The following is a 22,945-nucleotide window of genomic DNA, read 5'->3' as shown; positions in this document are numbered from 1 at the left end:
TAATGAGTGAAAATGAGAGAAAATCGGTGGGGAAAACGTGACCCGTTGTTTTCCTCTGATATTCTTCCATTTTTGTTCATTATAATAAACTCTGAGAAATTCCCAGGGAAAATAAAATAAAAACTGAAAATGAAGGTTCCCTAACCATCTAATAAGCCCCACTGTGATTTTTTTTTTTTTTTTTTATTTTGCTTTGTTGCTGAGGCTACAGCCAGAGGAGTCTCCTGGGCAAAGAGGTAATGGATTAGCCGAGGTGAGGAGGGAGTGAGAGTGGGATAGATGCTATTGGGTGAGGGGAGGTGGAGGGAAAATTAGGAAGTATATTCAGGGGTGGGAGACATGAGGTGTTGCTGGGCAGGGGTGAATGGGATAAAAGAGGAAGGGGTTGATGGGCATGAGGCGAGGGTTAGGAGAGTGATTGTTAGGTGGAAGTGGAGAAAGAGGGAAACTTGTTGGGTAGGGGGGAGAGGATCCATTGCTGCTGGGCAGAGAGTGGGGAGAGGACTGTTGGGCAGCAGGAGAGGGGGAGAGAGAGGAGAGCTTTTGCTGGACCTGGGTTAGGGGAGAGAAAGGAAAGTTGCTGGACAGGGGGGAGAGAGGGATGCTGTACAGAAGAGAGAGAGAAAAGAACTTGCTGGGAAGGAGAGACAGTGAAGGAGTTGCTGAGCGGTAGGTGGCAGGGAGGGAGAGAGCTGTTTCTGGGCAGGGGAGGGGAAGGAAGGGGGGGCAGTTTCAGGATGGGGAGAGACAGGAATGATACTGTTGGGCAAAGGTGGGGGAGTAAGGAGGGCTGCTGCTGGGACGGAGGTGGCGGGGAGGTGAGGATGTTTGGTGTGGTGAGAGAGAGGAGGCTCTTGCAGGGTAAGGCCGGGAGGAAGAGATAGGGAGCTGCTGCTGCAGAGGATTGCGGGATGAAAGAGAGATGATGCTTCTGGGCAAGGTTGGAAGGAGAGAAAGTGGGGGATGCTGTGCTAGAGCCGTGTAATTCTGAGTATCAGCCCCGTGGACCGGAAAAGCTGGTTAAATGCTGCCAGGAGATCACAGCGGATGTGAATGATGTTCTCTTATGTCTTGCACCCTAGGGGCTCCTTATCTCACCTACTGGAGATATTGGAGACAGGTAGCGTAAATTCTGTGGGATATTATTCCATAAGTTGAGTGCAAAGCAACTGAATGCACGAAATCTCCGGCAGGCTAGCCTTGCTGTATCTAAACAAGGGGGTAGCTAAAAGGACCTGTTGGCAGGATCAAATTTGGCATGAGCTGTGGAATGCATTAGACTAGAGAGAACTGGTGTTTCCAGGTGCCTTATACCTAGCTGGCACGACTTAATATATCACATTTCATTTATTCAATCATGCCTCTCATTACTAATGTTTCAGTTTTAGAGCAAAGCTTTTATCATTTCTCAGAAACAAAAGTGTTTGGTATTGAAAGGGATATGATGTTATAAAAAGCCATATTTAATTCGAGTAATTTTTTCTTAATTTTTGGGGATTTGATGAGATCAGTGGTTACATTGCTCTTCATACAGTGCCTTCCATAATATTAAATACAGACCCTGAACTATAAAAGAAAAATGTGCATTGTATTCTTTGAATCACAGTAAATCCACAGTCATCACTCGCATTTCATCTCTTTAAGCCTGTCAGCTTTGCTGACTGATAATGGCTCTTCACAGTTTGGCTCAGGCCAAGGTACGTAATATCAATGACCTCCTGTTCTGTTTTATTACAGAAAAGTTAACAAGTGCTACAGAGGCCGCTCGTGTCCAGTAATTGTTCATTGCAGGCAAGTATTGGCTTCCATTAAAGGTTTCAAAGATTCATGAAAGTTTAAAAGGATGGGTCGTTCAAAACTATGAATTTTTTAACTCTTTAAGTCTTGACATAAAAAAAAGAGTCAAATTTTGGAAAATTTGATCAAAGCAGATTTTTTTTACAGTTTCATTTCATATTTTGGATGTTTGCAGAACTGGATAACTGCCTGTGCGTTCCTTGCTGTTTGGTAAATGCACTTAAATTAAAACATCAGCTAGGAATGGCTCTGGAGGAATGGAAGTGAATCATGAAACTTGTTTTGAATTTTTACTTTTCTGATTGCATGATCGGTGTGTGTTGAATAATGATGTTTTGGAGGAGGGTAGTTCATGTGCACTTTGAATTTTCTGGCTTCTAAATTTATCTCTCATTGGAAGGCTCTCCCATGCATAACGGCAGAACAGAAATATCTATTCCTTTAAGAGAAATATTTCTATTAGACTTAAAAAGGTGCAGTAGTTGGAGAAAATATATTGTGACCAGCCACCAGAAAATGTGTTGTAGTTTACGGGTCATTCTTTAAAGCCAGTGCTTTTCCTTTTTGATACACTGGACACTGTATGTTTGGAAATGTGAAGCTTTCTAAATATCCATGCACTCTTTGTGTATCAATAATAGAATTCTTTGGAATAAGAATATTTTTTCTCTCATCAGTTTAAGCATTTTTATATTTTCATACTGTACAGATTGTTACAAACCCATGGCTTTCCTCTGATATAGTCAGCAGAGTATCCACTTGCAATGCCATGACTTTACAAGCAGCCACATAAAGAGCTGCTTACAGATTTCCACATAAATCTGCCAGCAAAGTATTTTATAAAGTTCAAAGATCTGTTTATGCCAGACGTAGGTGTTTAAAATTCTCTCTACTTTTAGAAATTGGCATAATCATAACGGTAATGGCAGAAGTCATTTTGGAAAACGCATGTATTTTCATAGTCCAGAGGATGGCTACCAAAACTGTGCAGGATTTGAAATATAAGCCCTACGAGGCGAACTCTAAGGATGAAAAATAGGATAGAAGAGAGGAAAGAGAGGAAGATATGATATATGATAGTGGCATTTAAATAGCATGAAGGCTTAAATGATACACACAAGGTAAACATTTTTCAGTGTAAAGTAAAACAGTAACTTTTAAACGGGCGCGCAGACACACATGTGCATGCGTTTGCCGGCTCGCAGCCAGGGACGTGGCTGTTTTATAACATGCATGGTATAAAAAAGGCTGACCACATGCATACGTTGGGGGGATTTTAATACACACAGGTGCCGATGCTATTACTAGTTTTCCCACTTCGTTCCCGGTTTGGCCAGGTAAGGGATAAACCCACCACAGTTTAATATCCTCCCTTTTCTCCTGTTAGCCCCGCCCCTTAAAACCCTGCAGACATGCCTAGATTTTTTTATTTTATTACTTAACATGTGATCCATAGCAGACGGGCAGGGGACTTCGGCACGTGCTTGTGCACATAATTATGCGCTGGTTTCATTGTGAAATCCTGGTCTGCCCATGCCCCGCCCAGACTATGCCTAAGCCCTGCCCCATTTATGAAACTTGTTATTTGTCTGCACGGTAGGAGATATGTGGGTACTTGGTAAGCTTTTAAAATCCGCTTGACGTGCGCCAGCCCAACTTGTGCACGTTGCTCCTGCTTTTGGCACGCGCAGGGCTTTTAAAATTTGCCTGAATGTTCTACGACAAGTGCTTATGATATGAGTCTCAGGAAACACAGTAGCTAAGGAAGCATGTTTCTGAAGACAAAATCAATCATCAAGTCACATGAATAGCTTGTAGCTGAATAACTTCAAAACATAACTGGCTATGTTTGAATATAACTGGTTAGGCTTTTGATATCTTCAAAGATTACTGTAAATAAATGGATATTTATTTAAGTAACTCAGTAAAGGAAGAAAAAAGGGGTGAATTTTCTAAGAGTTATGCACATAAAAAAATGAGCCGTCTAGTGGTGTTCCCGAGTGGGACCAACGTTACGTGCATAAATTGCTATTTTAAAAGAGATTTACACACGTACATCTGGCAACTTATACATGTAATTTTACTCCTACTAATTATCTTGTGTAATTGCTATCAGACTTTTTATGGTGTACTATTGACTGGATGGGAAGTCTAGGTGAACTGGGAAGAGTTCAGGCTGAAGAACCAGCAGGGTCTTGATGTAGGCCAGATTGTCAAACTGAAGAGTAGCAAATCACTTGGACCAGATGGTATGCATCCCAGGGCTCTGAAAGAACTAAAAAATGAAATTTCAAACTTATTGCACGTAATTTGTAACCTAACATTAAAATCATCCTTTGTAACCAAAAACTGGAAGGTACACAATCCTCCCCAAACTCTCAGATCACAAAACAAAGATCTCCTAACAATCCCAACTATAAGAAATTCTCATCTGATGCAGTTATATCAACTGCTGGCCCAAAACTCTAGAATTCAATACCTGAAAACCTAAGAATAACAACTTTCAAAAAGAAATTTAAGAGTGAATTGAAATGATTGTACAACATGCCTACAACATAACATAAACTTTCAGTATATTATAACTATTATAAACAAAAATGACATGAGCTATGCTGTTCCTTCGAAACCCCATCCATTCCTAACATGCTTATATATATATGTTCGAGTAATATGTATGTATTTCGTGTGTCTGACCTCTCTCCATTGGGGATGGAACAGCTCCCCTATGAGGAAAGGCTGAAGAGGTTAGGGCTGTTCAACTTGGAGAAGAGATGGCTGAGGGGGGGGGGGGGGGGAAATGATAGAGGTCTTTAAGATCATGAGAGGCGAAGATCCATGGGCATGCTGTTCCACATTTACATATTACATTGAAATCATTGGCTCAGTGCTGTGGCAGTCAGAAAAGCAAACTAAATGTTAGGAATTATTAGGAAGGGAATGGCAAATAAAACGGAGGATGCTATAATGACTCTGTATCACTCAATGGTTGGACTGCATCTTGACTATTGCGTGCAGTTCTGGTCACCACATTTCAAGAAAGATATAGTTGCACTGGAGAAAGTGCAGAGAAGGGCGACCAAAATGATAAAGTGCATGGAACAGCTCCCTTATGAGGAAAGGTCTTGAATGAGTAGATGTGAATCGGTTATTTACACTTTCGAATAATAGAACAACTAGGGGGCATTCCATGAAGTTAGCAAGTAGCACATTTAAGACTAATCGGAGAAAATTCTTTTTCACTCAATGCACAATAAAGCTCTGGAATTTGTTGCCAGAGGATGTGGTTAGTGCAGTTACTGTAGCTGGGTTCAAAAAAGGTTTGGATAAGTTCTTGGAGGAGAAGTCCATTAACTGCTATTAATCAAGTTTACTTAGGGAATAGCCACTGCTATTAATTGCATCAGTAGCATGGGATCTTTTTAAGTGTTTGGGTAATTGCCAGGTTCTTGTGGCCTGGTTTGGCCTCTGTTGGAAACAGGATGCTGGGCTTGATGGACCCTTGGCTTGACCCAGCATGACAATTTCTTATGTTCTTATGATCATAATCTTGTATGTCTAATTAGCCACTCCAGCAGCCACTCCAGCAGCCACTCCAGCAGCACTCATCCAGTCTCCAGCAGCACATTCAGCCTCCAGCAGCACTCATCCAGTCTCCAGCAGCACACTCAGCCTCCAGCAGCACTCATCCAGTCTCCAGCAGCACTCATCCAGTCTCCAGCAGCACATTCAGCCTCCAGCAGCACTCATCCAGTCTCCAGCAGCACTCATCCAGTCTCCAGCAGCACTCATCCAGTCTCCAGCAGCACTCATCCAGTCACTCCAGCAACCAGCATTCGTCCAGTCACTCCACCATCCCTCTAGCAATCTTCTAGTCACCCCAGCATTCAGTCTCCAGCAGCACTCATCCAGTCTCCAGCAGCACTCTTCCAGTCACTCCAGCAACCAGCATTCGTCCAGTCACTCCACCACCCCTCTAGCAATCTTCTAGTCACCCCTGCATCCAGCATTCTTCCAGTCAATCCAGCATCCAGCACTCATCAAGCCACTCCAACACCCAGTAGTCATCCAACAATCTTATCCACCTGCAATTTCTTCGTAAAAAGACAGCATGCTACAAACTTTCCCCATTCAGATCATCCCTCACCTACTCACCCACAGAGCGAATACACCAGTGCTCAATCCACGATCAAAGAGATCCCTGATTCCAATCATGATCTCCCCTCTAACACAATTCCTAGGATTATCTCTAATCACCTTAACCCTTTTCAACTCCCAGTCACTCTCAAAAAAATCTCATTTGCTCAACGACCTCCTCCTGGACACCCAACCGGACATCTGTGCCATTACAGAAACATGGCTAAAAAACACAGACACCGCCATTATTAACCAGTTGCCAACACAACAATATGACATCTTCTCTATCCCCAGACCTAAAAAAAGAGGGGGTGGAATAATGTTAATAGCAAAAAAAGAACTGAGACTGTCCCAACAAGCCTTCAAATCGACGACCAAATTAGAAATCGGACTATTCAAATCCTCCCAGCTTCAAGTCTGCCTTATTTACGCCCCCCCGGGGCTCCTAGAATCCGACCCTTCTCCACTCATCGAAACCATAGCCAAACACATCAACACTAACTCACCGGCTATTATCTTAGGAGATTTCAACATCCATGTTGACTCCCCTACCCTATCATCTAATTGCGAAGCTCTTCTCCTTTCTCTCCAGGCTATGGGATTCAAACAAATTATAAACAACCCCACACACAAGGCAGGCCACACGCTTGACCTGATATTCACTAACGAAACCATCTCGCCCATCACCCCTCCTTCCTGCTCTCCCATCCCCTGGTCAGATCACTCGATGATAACTACAAAATTATATATAAAACAAAAATTGACTCCTATTGTTACTAAATCCGCGATCCAGTTCAGGAAACCCTGTTCCATGGACACTCTCAACAACAGCCTGGCCGAAGAACTAATTAAACTGGACTTCTCAGATGCGGATACCGCTATGAACTCCTGGCAAACTATTACACACTCAGTAGCTAACAGAATTTGCCCTGTAACAACAAAAGTTATCAACCCAGCCCGCACGAACAAGAAACCCTGGTTCTCAACCGAACTAAGGAAACTCAAACAGGATCTACAACACAAAGAACAACGCTGGCGGAAAGATTCCTCCGCTTCCTCACTTGCTTCGTACAAAACTGCAATGAGCTACTATAGGACATCCATTACCCGCACCAAACGAGATTTCTACGCCAAAAAAATACACGGCTTCTTATATGACCCTAAAACTCTGTTCTCATATGTAGCTGCCCTTACCACACCTATGCCCCTCACCATCCCAGAAGAAGAAGCCCAGAACAAATCTACAGAGTTGGCTATCTTTTTTGATAACAAAATCAAAAACCTTCTTGCCCCCCTGGCTTCAACTAACATGGCTCCAAACCCTTCGCAACCATTAAGCCTCGCAACTAATAACCCTTCACCAAATATCCACAGACCGTCACTAGAAATTCTTGAACAGACATCCTCCCTGGAAATTGAATCAATAATCAAGAAAATGAAACCTTCCACTCATCCTCTGGACCAAATACCGACCAAACTACTTCTCACCATCCCTAACACCATTGCTAAACCGCTGGCAGACATCATAAATTGCTCCCTCAATCAAGGATCGGTTCCGGACTCCTTAAAAATTGCTTCACTTAAACCCTTACTTAAAAAACCCAACCTGGACCCAGCCGACCCTGCAAACTTCCGCCCCATTGCAAACCTACCTTTTATAGCCAAGCTAATGGAAAAGCTTGTCAACATCCGACTCACAGACTACCTGGACTCCCACAATATTCTCTACCCCTCTCAATTCGGATTCAGGAAACGCCTAAACACAGAATCCCTCCTTCTTTCTCTAACGGACAACATCCTGATGGGCCTTGACAAGGGACAATCTTACCTGCTAGCCCTTCTCGACATCTCTGCCGCGTTTGACACGGTAAACCACAATATCCTCCTTAACCGCTTAATGGAAATAGGCATATCCGGCTCTGCACTGCTCTGGTTCACATCCTTTCTGAACAACAGACACTACAAAGTCAAAATAAATGACAAAGAATCTCACTCCATTCCATCAAACCAAGGTGTACCTCAGGGTTCGTCTCTTTCCCCTACCCTGTTCAATATATATCTACTCCCTTTATGCCAGCTACTCAATAGTCTCAATCTCACCCACTTTATATACGCGGACGATGTACAAATCATAATCCCCATCTCAGACCCCATCTCTACTCTAAATTTCTGGAACAACTGCTTACACGCCATCAACCTTCTGCTCTCGAGTCTCAATTTGGTCCTAAATACTTCCAAAACGGAACTACTGGTTATCTCCCCTTGTGACAACAACCCCCTTGCAAATAATGCTAGCATCCCATTAGCAAACCAGGTCAGAGATCTTGGGGCCACCCTTGACTCTAGAATGAATTTCAAAAAATTCATTAACGCCACAACCAAAGAATGCTTCTTCAAGCTACAGGTCCTGAAGCAACTTAGACCGCTCTTACACTTCAAGGATTTCCGTTCGGTGCTTCAAACCATACTGTTTTCAAAGATCGACTATTGTAATGCTCTATTACTTGGTCTGCCCGCTTCGTCCACCAAACCTCTTCAGATGCTGCAAAACGCAGCGGCCAGGATCCTTACAAACACTCGTCGCAAGGACCATATCACACCAATACTAAAAAATTCTACACTGGCTGCCCATCCAATATAGAATACTTTTCAAGGCTCTCACCATCATCCACAAATCAGTCTACCAGCAATCCACTCTCCAACTCACCTTCCCACTTGAATTACATACTTCCGCAAGACCGATCAGAACCGCCTACAAAGGTTCGCTCAAGGCCCCCCCCAACAAATCATCGGTCCACAACACTATTCACAAGCGAGCTCTTTCAACAGCAGGTCCACTACATTGGAATTCACTTCCACAAGACTTACGCCAAGAACAATGCCATTCAACTTTCAGAAAGAAATTGAAAACCTGGCTTTTCGCAGAAGCCTACCGCTGAAGGATCTCCTCAACCATCACTGACTCTCACTCCCCCACCCCTCCCCAATCCCTTCCCCCCACCCAACCTCACCCTTTCCTTCTCCCTCTGGACATACCAGGCTAATAACTGCCTAGGATAAACCTATGTTTTTGTATCTTACAGTTTTTGTTGATTTATATATTTTTCTCTCTCTAATTGTTTCTTAGTTTAAACTCTGTACTGTCTTCCATTGCCCAGGTTTTATGCTCCCTGTTTAATGTAACTTTACTTTCTACCTTGATGTTAATTGGTTTCCCCTCAGTTACATTGTAAACCGGTACGATAAGACCTAGTCTTGAGCATCGGTATAGGAAAAGAAATTAAATAAATATAAATAAAAATAAATGTCTAAACTATGTTAGATGATCTATTATTTTGAATGTTTAAGTGTGAACTGTCGTGATCTAGTGATTCTCACATGGAATGACGGTATATATAACTACTAAATAAATTAAAATAAATAAATAGCCAATATATCCCCAATATATAAAAAGGGCTCCAGATGTGATGCGGGAAACTATAGACCAGTGAGCCTGACTTCAGTGCAGGAAAAATCGTGGAAACTATTATAAAAAATAAAATCATAGAACATATAAATAGACATGACTTAAGGGGACACAGACAGCATGGATTTATCCAAAGGAAGTCTTGACTCACAAATCTGCTACTTTTTTTTTGAAGGGGTGAATAAACATGTAGATAAAGGTGAACCAGTAGATGTGTATTTGAATTTTCAGAAGGCGTTTGACAAAGTCCTTCATGAGAGGATTCTAAGAAAACTAAAAAGTCATGGGTTTGGAGGCGATGTCCTTTTGTGGATTGCAAACTGGATAAAAGACAGGAAACAGAGAGTAGGAATAAATAGTCTGTTTCACAGTGGAAAAATTTAAATAGTGCATACCTCAGGGATAGGTACTTGGACGGTGCTTTTTAATATATTTATAAATGATCTGGAAAGAGGTACAATGAGTGAGGTGATCATTGCAGATGATACAAAATTATTCAGAATAGTTAAATCACAAGTGTTTTGTGATAAATTGCACAAGGACCTTGCAAGACTGGAGGATTGGGTGTTCATATGGCAGATGAAATATAATGTGGACAAACGCAAAGTGATACATATAAGGAAAAGTAACCCATGCTGTAGCTACACAATGTTAGGTTCCATTTTAGGAGTTATCACCCAGGAAAAAGATCTGGGCATCATAGTTGATATTTATTTATTTATTTATAGTTTTTTTATATACCGCGGAACGTAATGCACATCACCTCTGTTTACAGCAAACAGTAATTCAGCCAAAGGCTTTACAGTGAACGTCAGAGGAATAAGTAAAGTGCTAAATTAACAGAAAGACTAGAAGTATACATATCAAATATATATGAGTAATAATATTAACAAAAGTCTGACTTGCAGGGTGTTATTTGTAAGGGAAAAAAGTGGGGTAAGGGAAAGGGGGGATCATAGAAGGGAGGGGAGGGAGTCATACCAGCACTACTAGTCTGACTCTCTTGTCTCCTCTCCACCCCCCTATATCAGAGAGGAATGGGAGTAGGTGGGAAAAGGAAAGGTAAGGCAGTATACAGGAACCAAGAGTAAGTTGAGAAGCGAAGTATGTAATTGCATAATTTACATCTTTCAGAGGAAGGCCTTTCTAAACAGCCAAGTTTTTAAGTTCTGCTTAAATTTTCGATGGCAGGGTTCTTGGCGAAGATCCATGGGCATGCTGTTCCACATTTACATAATACATTGAAATCATTGGCTCAGTGCTGTGGCAGTCAGAAAAGCAAACTAAATGTTAGGAATTATTAGGAAGGGAATGGCAAATAAAACGGAGGATGCTATAATGACTCTGTATCACTCAATGGTTGGACTGCATCTTGACTATTGCGTGCAGTTCTGGTCACCACATTTCAAGAAAGATATAGTTGCACTGGAGAAAGTGCAGAGAAGGGCGACCAAAATGATAAAGTGCATGGAACAGCTCCCTTATGAGGAAAGGCTAAAGAGATTAGGGCTGTTCAGCTTGAAGAAGAGACAGCTGAGGAGGGTATGATAGAGGTCTACAAAATCATGAAAGGACTTGAATGTGTAATTTATTTATTTTTATACTGACATTTGATCTGAGATATCACACCAGTTTACATTCAGGTACTGTAGGTATTTCTCTATCCCCAGAGGGCTTATAATCTAAGTTTGTACCTGAGGCAATGGAGGGTAAAGTGACTTGCCCAAGGTCACAAGGAGCGACAGTGGGACTCAAACCCTGGTCTCCTGGTTTGTAGCCCACTGCTCTAACCACTAGGCTATTCATCCTCCCTGTATTTACTCTTTCAGAGTATACAAGGACTGGGGACATGGAGAAAATTATTTTTCACTCAACACATAATTAAGTTCTGGAATTCATTGCCAGAGAATGTAGTTAAGGCAGCTAGTGTAGCTGGGTTTAAAAAAGGTTTCAATAGGTTCCTGGAGGAGAAGTCCATAAACTGCTATTAATCAATTAGGAATAGCCACTGCTTATTGCTGGCATTAGAGCATGGGATTTTTTTAACGTTTGGGTACTTGCCAGGCACTTGAGACTTGGATTGGCCACTGCTGGAGACAGAATACTGGGCTTGATAGATCCTTGGTCTGACCCAGAATGGCATATCTTAATGTTCTTATGTTATGTTATGACCTGGAGAAGGACTGGGTGAACTGGTGGAGTAATTGGGAAAACTGGCAATATTGATGCATGCATGTTTTAAAATGAAATGACTTGCGTGTGTAAATTGGGTTTTACACAAATAAGTCCTACTTTATTTTTTTGTGTATAAAATAAGCAAGCATATATGTTTAAAATTAGAAGGAAAAGTACCCATGTTCAATGCATTGAAATACTCGCTTTCAGTGCATTGCATGTATTTGTGTGCAAGCTTACATAAGCATGTATGTCGGGGGACACATATGTATTTTATAATACATACATATCTGATATGCACGGGTTATAAAATACTTATGTAGATCTTCGCATGGCCATAAACGTGCATATATGAAGCTGCGAGGAGTTGTATGAAAGATATCCTCTAATTGTCCTGTACGCTTGCGGCCCAATTTCCTCCCCCTTTACAATATGGACTAATTAGCCATGCTGGGCCGAGCAGCGCCCACCTCTCCAAACTCCTCTGAAGCCTTCAAAAATATTTTTGGGGTGGCAGATGGCCCTGACCTCCTGTTCCCCATTTTTGAAGGTTTCCTCCTGCCCCCAGTTCCCATCTTGTCACCCCCCCCCCCCCCCCCACACACACACACAACCTTGAGAACACATCCCCCCACCCTGACCCCTACCCCCCAGAGCCAAAAAAAACCCTGTCAGGAGTGAGATATCTCTTACCTGCTCCTGGCGCTTCCAGCATTGTTTTGATCAGAGAAGTGCTGGAAGAGGAAGCTGTGGGTAGCTTATGCTTCCAGTGCTTCTCTTCCCAGAACAGCGCTGGAAGCACCAGGAGCAGGTAAGAGATATCTCACTCCCAGCAGGTCCTGGAGGTGGGGGGGGGGGGGGGGGGGCGGCGTATGTGTTCTCAAGGTTGTGGGTGAGTAGAGGATGTGAATGGGGTGGTGGGAGGGAACCTTAATATAAATGGGGAACAGGAGATCAGGGCCATCTGCCACCCCAAATATTATTTGTAAGGTTTCTGAAGGAGTGGGGGCTGCTCAGCCTAGCAGGTCCAGTTAGTATATTATGGCGAGGGGGCTGAGAATCAGGCCACAGGCCTGCAAGACACTTTTTTTCTTCCTTTACATTACTACTTAGCCAGATGTCTTTGAAGATATCCAGTTAAGTAGTAAGTTATCCGGTCATACAAGGCCGGATAACTCTTTTTTACCCAGATAAGTGGCACAATATTAAAAAAAAAAAACAACTTGACATTTAGACGGATAACTTGTGAGTTATCTGTCTAAATAACTTTGCATTTTGACCTCCTCATTATCCTATCTCAAAGACAGAGATTGTCTATGTATTCTAGATCTAAACAGATGCATTCAATCACAAAAAATATCTCAGATTTGAAGTAGGGAAATTATCGCCTCTAGTACCACTTACTGCCTTTTGGCCTAGCATTAGCACCATGGATAGTTATAAAATGTATAGATACTGTTGTAGCATTTTTATGTAAACTGGGATTATGTCTTTCCCTGTTTAGATGACTGGCTAGTCAAGGGCACTTCATGGGCAGAGGCAGATAAATCCATACCCATTCACCATCCTGGTGTTTGAGCTACTAGGATCCAGCATTAATTACTCCAAATTCAAAACCAGGCTGACACCTCAATTGGAATTTGTAGGGGATCTTCTCGACCTGATTCAAACTATGCCTTTTTTTCCCTGACAACAAAATCATAGACACATTGAACACAGTGGAGAAGATGAAATGAAATCAGCAGATATCAACCTGGATCATGCTGAGAATGTTAGGCCTTATGGCTGCAGTGGTTTCCAGACTTCCCATTGGACATAGGGAGGATAACTTTCAGCAGCCTGCAAATGGATAAAGTCTGTGGGGATTCCTTATACACAAAAGTCCACTTTGAAAATTCTTGGATTACTTATTTTATTGTATTTATATTCCACTTTTCAGCGCTTCAAAGTGGATTACATTAAGGTACTGTAGGTATTTCTCTATCCCGAGAGGGCTCACAATCTACGGTAATTGCCTGATACACTAAGGCTTTTCTCCCATTCTATGTCTATGAGAAAATACCTTGATGAATCAAGCCCTAAGTTTGTACCTGAGGCAATGTAGGGCAAAGTGATTTGCCCAAGGCCATTGGTTGTTGTGGTATCCTCGTACACCTATATGCAAGAAGTGATACCTGCTTGGGAGCAGGTGTAACTTTTCTGCTTATACATTTACGCGCCTACTTTTGAAAATTAAAAGAATAAGTATAAATGCTTTCCTTGCTTCAACTCCACTCCCTGGAATGCCTACATTGATTGAGTGCAAGGAAAAGTGCACATGTAATCTAGTTAGTTACATGCTTACTTTTCCCACACAAACTCCTTGGATAATTTTCCAGAGCCAATTTGCACACATAAAATGGAGTTTATGTGCATAAATCCTTTTGAAAATGACTGGAAAAATCCAAGTGAAAACACACCACTAAAAGACTACAGGTTAGTATCAGTATACCGGAGAATCTCAACCTCCCTGTCATGGTGCCTCTCCCATTCCAGTTTGGCTAATGGCAATCTCTTTCAAATTCAGTCACATTGGACTATATTGACCACAGGTAGGTCTAATCTGGGTTGGGGTTCTCACCTAACTGGGCTCCATACCTAGGGTCCCTGGGCCTTCCTGAAGAAAAGGCTTCACATCAACATTCTGGAACAACTGGCAAAATGCTACCTTCTAAATGTTTTCAGAAATCACGTGACCAGACAAATTACCCTGATCCAGACCCACTATCGGGTAGCGATGTGCTACCTGAATGAGCAGGGAATAATGGGATCATTCTTTCTAGTTTGGGAATTTGTGAGATTGTGAAACTGGGTTGTCTCTTGCAAGACATCTCTAAGTGCCGCTCATCTGGCAAGTAAAGAAAACATTCTGTCGGGCTGAATTGCCAATTAGACTCTTAAAAGTAATCCCTGAATGAGAATATAGCAAACAGCATCTTCTCATTGTGGAGAACTGCTAAGATAAAACTGTTTGCAATGGCTCAGACCAGGAGAAAATCAGAAATCAGATTAATATTGGATGCCTTCTCGCTACATTGGGGAAAGGGACTTTTGTTTATATATCCTCCCGGTTGGATTTGCTACTGGTGGCAAAAACCTTATTATTCATAAGAGACCAAGGAATTATGATTCCCATAGCTCCCTTTTGGTCAAGACAAATTTGATTTCCAAACCCCTGAGTTTTATCCATCAGGAAACCAATCAAGTTGGATATTTTTCCAACTCTGATTTTACGAAACCAGTCTCTAGTCCATTATCCTCAATACCTGGATGTTGGCTACTCCACTTCAGTTTCCCCAAGTACTTCTGACTTCTAGAAAGCAATCCAGTGATTGCAGTGGGGGAGCTTAATGATCTGGTGTGACAATAAAACCCTAGATCCCTTCTCCTGTCACACAGAAAACATGCCTGAATATTTTCTACATATTTCACAGTCAGTCAAAACTAACTATGGCAGGGTACAGCTAAGTGCAATTGGTGACTTCCATCATTCTGAAATAGGAGAACCTATTTCTGCACAGCCCTTATTTGTGAGATTCATGCAGGTCTTGCTTTATTTGAAGCGTTCCACAAAGCCACCCATAGTGCCAAGGGACCTCAACCAGAACTTAACTCAGCTGATGAAAGCCCCCTTTGAGCCTCTTATGGATGGAAGAAACTTACTTGGAAGATTGTTTTTATGGTGGCAGTAACTTTAACTCACAGAAAGCTTCAAGCCCTAGTAGCTTATCTATCTTATACTAAGTTTCATGACAGCAGGGTGGTGCTATGCAAACATCTTAAGTTCCTGCCGGAAATCATGTCAGACTTCCACCTTAATCAGTCTATTGTCTTACCAACACATAGCATCAAAGGTGAATGCAAGAGAGCCATTATCTTCTATCTGGTGTAGACTACAGTTCTCAGGAAGTCCACACAGCTTTTTGATTCTTTTTGGACAAACATGCATGGAATTTCTGTTTCAAAGAGAACACAGGTTCATTTCAGCCACTGGACACTCAGCAGAGTTAGCCGGATAAACTTATTTGACTAACTTTGTCAGGAAATTCAGCAGCCCACCCGCACCGCACTGAATATACCTGGCTAGTTTAAGGTTAGCCGTATATGTTTATCTGGCTAATTTTATGACTGCTACTCGGTAGTCTTAAAGTTGTCCGGCTGTGTTTGCCAGATAACACTGAAAATCACCGTTTATCCTGCTAACAGGCTGCATCTCAGATCAGTCCTGTCCCCTAGCTGGCATAATAATGTTTTAGCCGGATAACAATTTATCCGGCTATCTCAGTTGCAGTCAGTGGAGTGGGATTTTCAAATCCTGACATTTGTTGGGCTAAGTCTGAACTTAGCTGGTCAAACAGTACTGAATATTGGCCTCGTTGTTTTAATTAGGTAGCACATTTCACATACACTTAACGCCCAAACTGGTTTGACCTTAGAAGGGCATGTCAAGGCCCATAATGTGGGGCCATGACAGCATTGATGGCCCTCTGTTGAAGAGATATTGCACGGCTGCAACCTGCACCTGTGTTCTCATTATTGTTTAGATGCTGACCCCTGACAAGTTTGGGCCGACTATTCTTCAGGGTCTTTTTTGAGGAATAGAACCAACCCCAGTCCCAGGACCATTACATTTTTTTTTTTTTTTTTTTTAAGAACTGTCCTTTTGGAAAAAAAAAAAGATTAAAAAAATCTAATGGGTTTTACCCACCAAAAACATTTGACACCTGATGGTGACTTCTTGGTGTTGTCACCATTTTTATTCTGAAGACATCTTAGGGGTCATTTTCTATCGGTATCGCACACGAAAAGGGACTTTTCGCTTGATAGGGGCGGAGTCGGGACCGGAAAAGGAGGAGTCGAGGTGGACGTGGCGATAAGGTAAGACCCGTTTATCGCCGCCAGTAGCACGCCCAATAGCACCACCTTTCACGGTGGCGCTATTGAGTGCGAAGGCCGGCAGCGATAACACCGCTATGGTGTGATCGCTGCTGGCTTTCGCAGGCCCACATTACCGCGGGTTTCAATGAGCTCTGCGCTATAAGAAAATCCAGGCCTTAGTTAGGTTAAACCTAACTGTAGAAGAGGAGGAGGAAGAGTGTGCTGTATTTTTTGACTTGGTGATTCATCTTGTTTTCAGAGAAAATAAAGTTGTTGACAGGTAACAGGTGTTCTTTGAAAACAGGGAATCACCAGTCATGCATATCCTCCCTTCTCTCATTTTGTATTTAGGCTTATCGATTTAATAACAGAATTGAGGCAGATTGCGCTGCCACAGGAACTGCTGCGCATACCCAAAGAACCTTCATGTTGGTGCCACGGGATGAGATCGCCCATTAGTGTGACTGATGATTCCCTGTCTTTAGAGAATATCCATTACAGATAGCAACTTATTTCTATTATAGAAAGGGGGTAGATGCATGAAACAACTCCTAGCAAAGGTGGAGGGAACAAAAAAGTAGTAGAATTGAAAAGTATATCGGACAAGCATAGAGGATCCTTAGGAATAACTGAGGGAAACTAAGGTCACAGATTAGGGAGTGTAGGTGAATTGTATGGGCCTGACCATGTTTATCTGTCAGCAGTTTTCATATTTTTTTATATTTTAGCTTTCTACATTCATATAACCTTCCTAGTTTGGAAGTTATTATTGCATTGATAAGGTAGACATGGACTCAGACTTGTGTATCCTGTTTTTCATTTTGTAGACTAATGTTCTATTCAATTTCATTTATAAAAATATTTTTAATTTGTTTATTCTCATTGATTGAATTATTTAGAGAACATGGCCTCAATTTCCAAATATCCTGACTTGTATAAATGTTTGAATATTTGATAGTATTCACCCCATACAATTTTTCTCATGCAGTAAAAGACATATCAATTTCTACTCGAGATATGTAGCTCTGTCCCTCAGAGATTTTCCTGTTCATAATTTTGTGTGCACCTCCACATTTCACAGAATAGCTTATATTAATAACCACTAATTAAATAGAATTTAATATTTTTGAATTTAGAAGAATTGCTATTTGTATTGGCTTTCCTTGATGTGTGTCATTTGTGGGTTACCCCAGGAACAAGCAGCCTAATGCCTAGAGAAGCAATTATGGGTAGTTGATATTGAAAAACAGAGAAGCTGGGCATCTTCAACTATGCCAACCATATTCCCCTTGGTTTGAACCCTTGGGTGCTGGTGGCCGGCGAGGCATAAAGAACAGAGTAGTCCCCGATACAAACAAGAAGCTAGAAGCCTGGAACAGAGTGAAATGCTAGAGATCATGAGAATGTAATTTGTCGTACTGGGTCAGACTGAGGATCTAACAAGCCCAGTACCTGCTTCCAACAGTAGCCAATCCAGGTCACAAGTGCTTGGCAAGATTCCAAACAGTAAGTAGATCCAGTGCTGCTAACAGTGATAAGTTATGGCTATTTCTTAAATCCACCTGGTTAAAAACATTTTATTGTCTTCTCCTCCAGGAACTTATCCAAACCTTTTTTAAACCCAGCTATGCTAACTGCCTTATCCACATCCTCCAGTAATGAATTCCAGAGCTTAATTGTGCATTGAATGAAAACGAATTTTCTCTGATTTGTTTTGAATGTGCTACTTACTAACTTCATGGCGTGTCCCCTAGTCTTTATATTTTTTAGAACATACGACTTGCCATACTGGGTCAGAGCAAAGGTCCATTAAGCCCAGTATCCTGTTTCAAACAGGTGCCAATCCAGTTCACAAGTATCTGGCAGGATCCCAAGGGGTAGATAGATTCCATGCTGCTTACCCCAGAGATAAGCAGTGGATTTCTAGAACTTGAACTTAATAATAGTTTATGGACCTTTCCTCCAGGAACTTATCCAAATCTTTTTTAAATGCAGCAACACTAATAGCTATCACCACATCCTGTGGCAATAAGTTCCAGAGTTTAATTATGCATAGAGTAAAAATAAAAATGTTGTTAATTTTAAATGTATTGCCTAGTAGCTTAATTTTGTGTCCCTTAGTCTTTGAATGAGTAAACAACCAATTAACATTTACTCATTGCACTCAGGCCCCTATCAGGCCCCTAAAGAGACCTAACAGCTTTAGTTTTTCCTCATCGGGGAATCGTTCTAATCCTTTTATGGTTGTGCCTGCCCTTCTCTGTACCTTTTCTAATCCTGCTATATCTTTTCTTGAGATGTGGTGACAGAACAGCAAACAATACTCAAGATGAGGTTGAACCATGGCGTGATACAGAGGCATTATGATATTCCCTGTTTTATTCTCCATTCCTTTCCTAGTAATTCCCAGCATTCTATTTGCTTTCTTGCTGCACATTGAACTAAAGATTTCCGTGTATTATCAACAATGATACCTAGATCCTTTTCCTGAATGGAGACTCCTAACGTGGAACCTTGCATTGTGTAGCTTTAATTTGGTTTATTCTTCCCTTCTCCACATTAAATTTCATTTGCCATCTGCATGCTCAGTCTCCCAGTTTTGCAATGTCCTCTTGCAATTTCTCTCAATCCTCTTGTGATTTAACAACTTTGAATAATTTTGTGTCATCGGCAAATTTGATCACCTCCCTTATTGTTCTCATTTATAAATATATTAAAAAGCAGTGGCCCCAGAATAGATCCCTGGGGCACTCCACTTTCCATTGACAAAATTTACCATTTAGCCCTAATCTGTTGTTTTCTTTCTTTTAACTAGTTCCCAATCCACAAGAGGACACTTCCTCCATCCCATGACTTTTATTTTCCTGAGAAGTCTTTCATGAGGGACTTTGTTCAAATGCTTTCTGAAAATCCAAATATACTATATCAGCTGGGTCACCTTTATCCACATGTTTATTTTTGCCCTCAAAAAATGTAGCAGATTGGTGAGGTAAGACATTCCTTGGCTAAATCCATGTTAGCTTTGTCCCATTAAACTATGTCGATCTATATGTTCAGCAATTTTGTTCTTTATGATAGATGTCAGACTCACTGCTGTGTTTTTCCTGGATCATGCCCTTGATCCCTTTTTAAAAATAGCCATTACATTGGCAGCCCTCCAGTCTTTAAGTACTGAAGACAATATTAATGATAGTTTACAAATTTCCAATATCACGTCCGCAATTTCATTTCTTAGTTCTTTCAGCACTCTGTGATGTATACCATCTGGTCCAGGTGATAGTTTGTCAGTTTGCCCTAGTACATTTTTGAGATTCACTGAGATTTGTTTCATTTCCACTGAATCATCACCTTTGAATATCATTTCTGGCTTGGGTATCTCTCTTACATCTTTCTCAGTGAAGACCAAAGCAAATAATTATTTTAGTCTCTCTGCTATGGCTTTGTCATCCTTAAGTGTCCCTTTTACCCCGTGATCTTCTAATGGTCCAACTGATTCCATTGCAGGCTTTCTACTTAAAATGTATCTGAAAAAGTTTTTATTATGAAATTTTGCTTCCATGGCAAGCTTCTTTTAAAATTCTCTCTTTCTCTTCCTTATCAGTGCTTTGCATCTAACTTGCCAGTGCTTCGGTTATTTCCTGTTTTCTTCATTCAGATCCATTTTCCATTTCTTGAAAGATGTTCTTTTACCTATTATAGACTCTCTCACCTCACCTTTTAACCATGTCGGTAGTTGTTTAGTCTTCCTTCCACCTTTTCTAATGAGTGGAATACATTTGTTGTGGGCTTCCAAGATGGTATTTTTAAATAACGTCCATGCCTGTTCTAAACTCTTAACCTTTGCAGCTGCTTCTTTCTGGTTTTTCCTATTTTCATTTTATCATAGTTACCTTTTAGAAAGTTAAATGATGTTGCAGTATATTTCTTTAGTGCCCTCCCACCAATTAAGTCAAATTTGATCACGTTCTGATTACTGTTGCCAAATGGCTCCAACACTGTTACCTCTTGTACCAAACCTATGTCCCACTAAGGATTAGGTCTAAAATAGTTTCCCCTCATGTTGGTTCTTGCACCAATTGTTCTATGAAGCAGTCATTTATTTCATTTAAGAACTTTATCTCTCTAGAATGTCCTGATGTGACATTCACCCAGTCAATACTGGGGTAATTGAAATCACCCATTATTATTGTGCTGCTGATTTTTTTAGCTTCCCTAATTTGTCTTAGCATTTCATTGTATGTTTGTTCATTCTGGCCAAGTGGATGGTAATACACCCCCATTGCTATTTTATTCTCCTTTTCACCTGGAATTTCTATCCATAAAGATTCAAATTTCATTTTGTTTCCTGAAGAGACCTCAGAGATGGGTGGAAGAAGGGAGAAAGATCAGGAATGGGGTGTGGAGAAAGGAGGAGGAGTGAGAGAAGGAAAGAATTAAGGATTGGGGGATGGGAGATGGAGAACATTAGGAAACTGGGATGGGGAAGAAGAGGGAGAGAGAGGCAGGCTCTTGGATTGAGGAAGAGGAGGAAATAGGAAGGGTTGGGGTGTGGGTTCCAGGATCTGGGGGGGATAGAATCCAAGATCAAAGGAGGGAGGATGTAAATTACAGTGAGTGGGAAGAGAGGAGGGAGGTGCCTTTACCAGTCCTGCTCCTTTTTGCATTCCCTCTCTAGCATCCCACCCAATATGACACACACATACACTTGGCACCAATCCCTTCTTTCTCACACACACGCACGAGAACACTGCCCCCTACTCTTGTTCCCCTCTCTCTTACACAGAGACATACATAGCAGCCGATCCTCCTCTCATCCCTCAGCCTTTCTTCCCACCCTTCAATTATCTCTTCTCTGCCCCTCCTGATCTCCCTAAAATGATCCCTTTTTGCTCTGTCTGTTGCAGGCTCATGCCCCCTCCTCTCCTGTTTGCCCAACATTGCCTGAGAGGGGAGGAGCTGGAGTAGGAAGCAGAGGGCTGTTCTCTGCTGAGTGAGATTCAGCACAGCTGAAAAGCTACAAATCTTCAGCCACCCTGCTGCCCCCCAGATTATTGCCCACCTTAGGCACAGGCCTAGTGTACCTATTGACAAATCTAGGCCCAATCTCTGAGATATCAATTATATCTACCTCTTCATCCAGTGCCATCTAACTCTCCCATCTTATTTTTTAGACTTCTAGCATTTATATGCAGACATTTCAGTTGACAAGGGTAATTCAGAATCTTTCTGCTCTTTACTTAAAAGCACCTTGTCCATTTTAGCATTTGTTGCAACCTCTTTACTGGGATGCCCTAATTTCCCTGTTCTGTTAGTATCCTTCAAAGATACATCATTCCGAACCATGCGCTCCTGAGTGACAGCTTTCTGGCCATCATCTAGTTTAAAAACAGCACTATCTCCTTTTTAAAAGTTAGTACCAGCAGCCTGGCTCCATTCTGGTTAAGGTGGAACCCATCCTTTCAGTAAAGGATTCCCCCTTCCCCAAAATGATGCCCAGTTCATAACAAACCAAAATCCTTCTTCCATGCACCTTCATCTTATCCACGCATTGAGACTCTGGAGCTCTGCCTGCCTCTGGGGTCCTGCACGTGGAATGAGGAATACTTCTGAGAATGCTACCCTGGAGGTTCTGTATTTCAACTTTCTACTTAAAATCTTAAATTTTATTTCCAGAACCCCCCCTCCTACACTTTCCTATGCCATTAGTACTCACATGTACCTAGACAGCTGGCTCATCCTCAGCACGATCTAAAATCCTATCTATGTGATGCATGAGGTCCACCACCTTCGCACCAGGCAGGCAAGTTACCAAGAGATCCTTATGTCCACCAGCCACCCAGTTATCAACCTTCCTAATAGAATCACCAACTACAATGACCGTCCTAACCCTTCCCTCCTGGGCACATGCCCCTGGAGAGCTGTCCTTGGTGTGAGAGGATATTGCATCACCTTGAGGGCAGATCCTAGCTACAGGATTGCTTCTTGCCTCATTAAGGTGATGCTCTCCTTCCAAGTTATCTTTCTCCTCCAAGTATGTTAAGATTTTGCATCCACCCCAGGATCATTAGAGAGCAGAGTAATCTTTGGTAACTGACCATCTAAAACAAATTCTAAGGCAACTACACTAGTTTCTGGTTCTAAAGAGGATGCATTTCAAAACTCTTTTTGATTCATCTTCAAATGTGTGAACCATCTGGACTTTGAATATCTTTCCCAACTGCTATTTTCCTACACTCCAATAAGGGAAATTTTATTCTCCCAAATGGCCATTCTATCTTCTCCTCTACTTACTTCGGCCAGGTTAACCTGGAAATGACTCTGCGCTTTGGCTGCTTTTCCCCAAAAACTTTGAACAACATATGACTACACATTGAAACATATCATCTTACCTTCAGGAATAAAGCCAAAACTTGGCTTTTCAGCGTAGCTTTCTCCTAGATTCCACACCTAAGATTT

General features: G+C 41.7%; 1 protein-coding gene across 1 annotated transcript in view; it reads left to right on the top strand.

Annotated features, from left to right (window-relative positions):
* Positions 1 to 22,945, top strand: part of LOC115083221 (receptor-type tyrosine-protein phosphatase N2-like) — a 322,268-nt gene that overhangs the window by 200,438 nt on the left and 98,885 nt on the right. The window contains exon 10 of the mRNA XM_029587030.1: positions 1,738 to 1,791. Coding sequence (XP_029442890.1) covers positions 1,738 to 1,791 — 54 coding nt within the window. The remainder of the gene's footprint in view (positions 1 to 1,737; positions 1,792 to 22,945) is intronic.

The sequence above is a fragment of the Rhinatrema bivittatum genome, chromosome 2 (assembly GCF_901001135.1).
Source record: "Rhinatrema bivittatum chromosome 2, aRhiBiv1.1, whole genome shotgun sequence".
NCBI classification, from domain to species: Eukaryota; Metazoa; Chordata; class Amphibia; order Gymnophiona; family Rhinatrematidae; genus Rhinatrema; species Rhinatrema bivittatum.
Note: the sequence above shows the minus strand (reverse complement) of the source record. Positions and strands in the feature narration are given on the sequence as shown.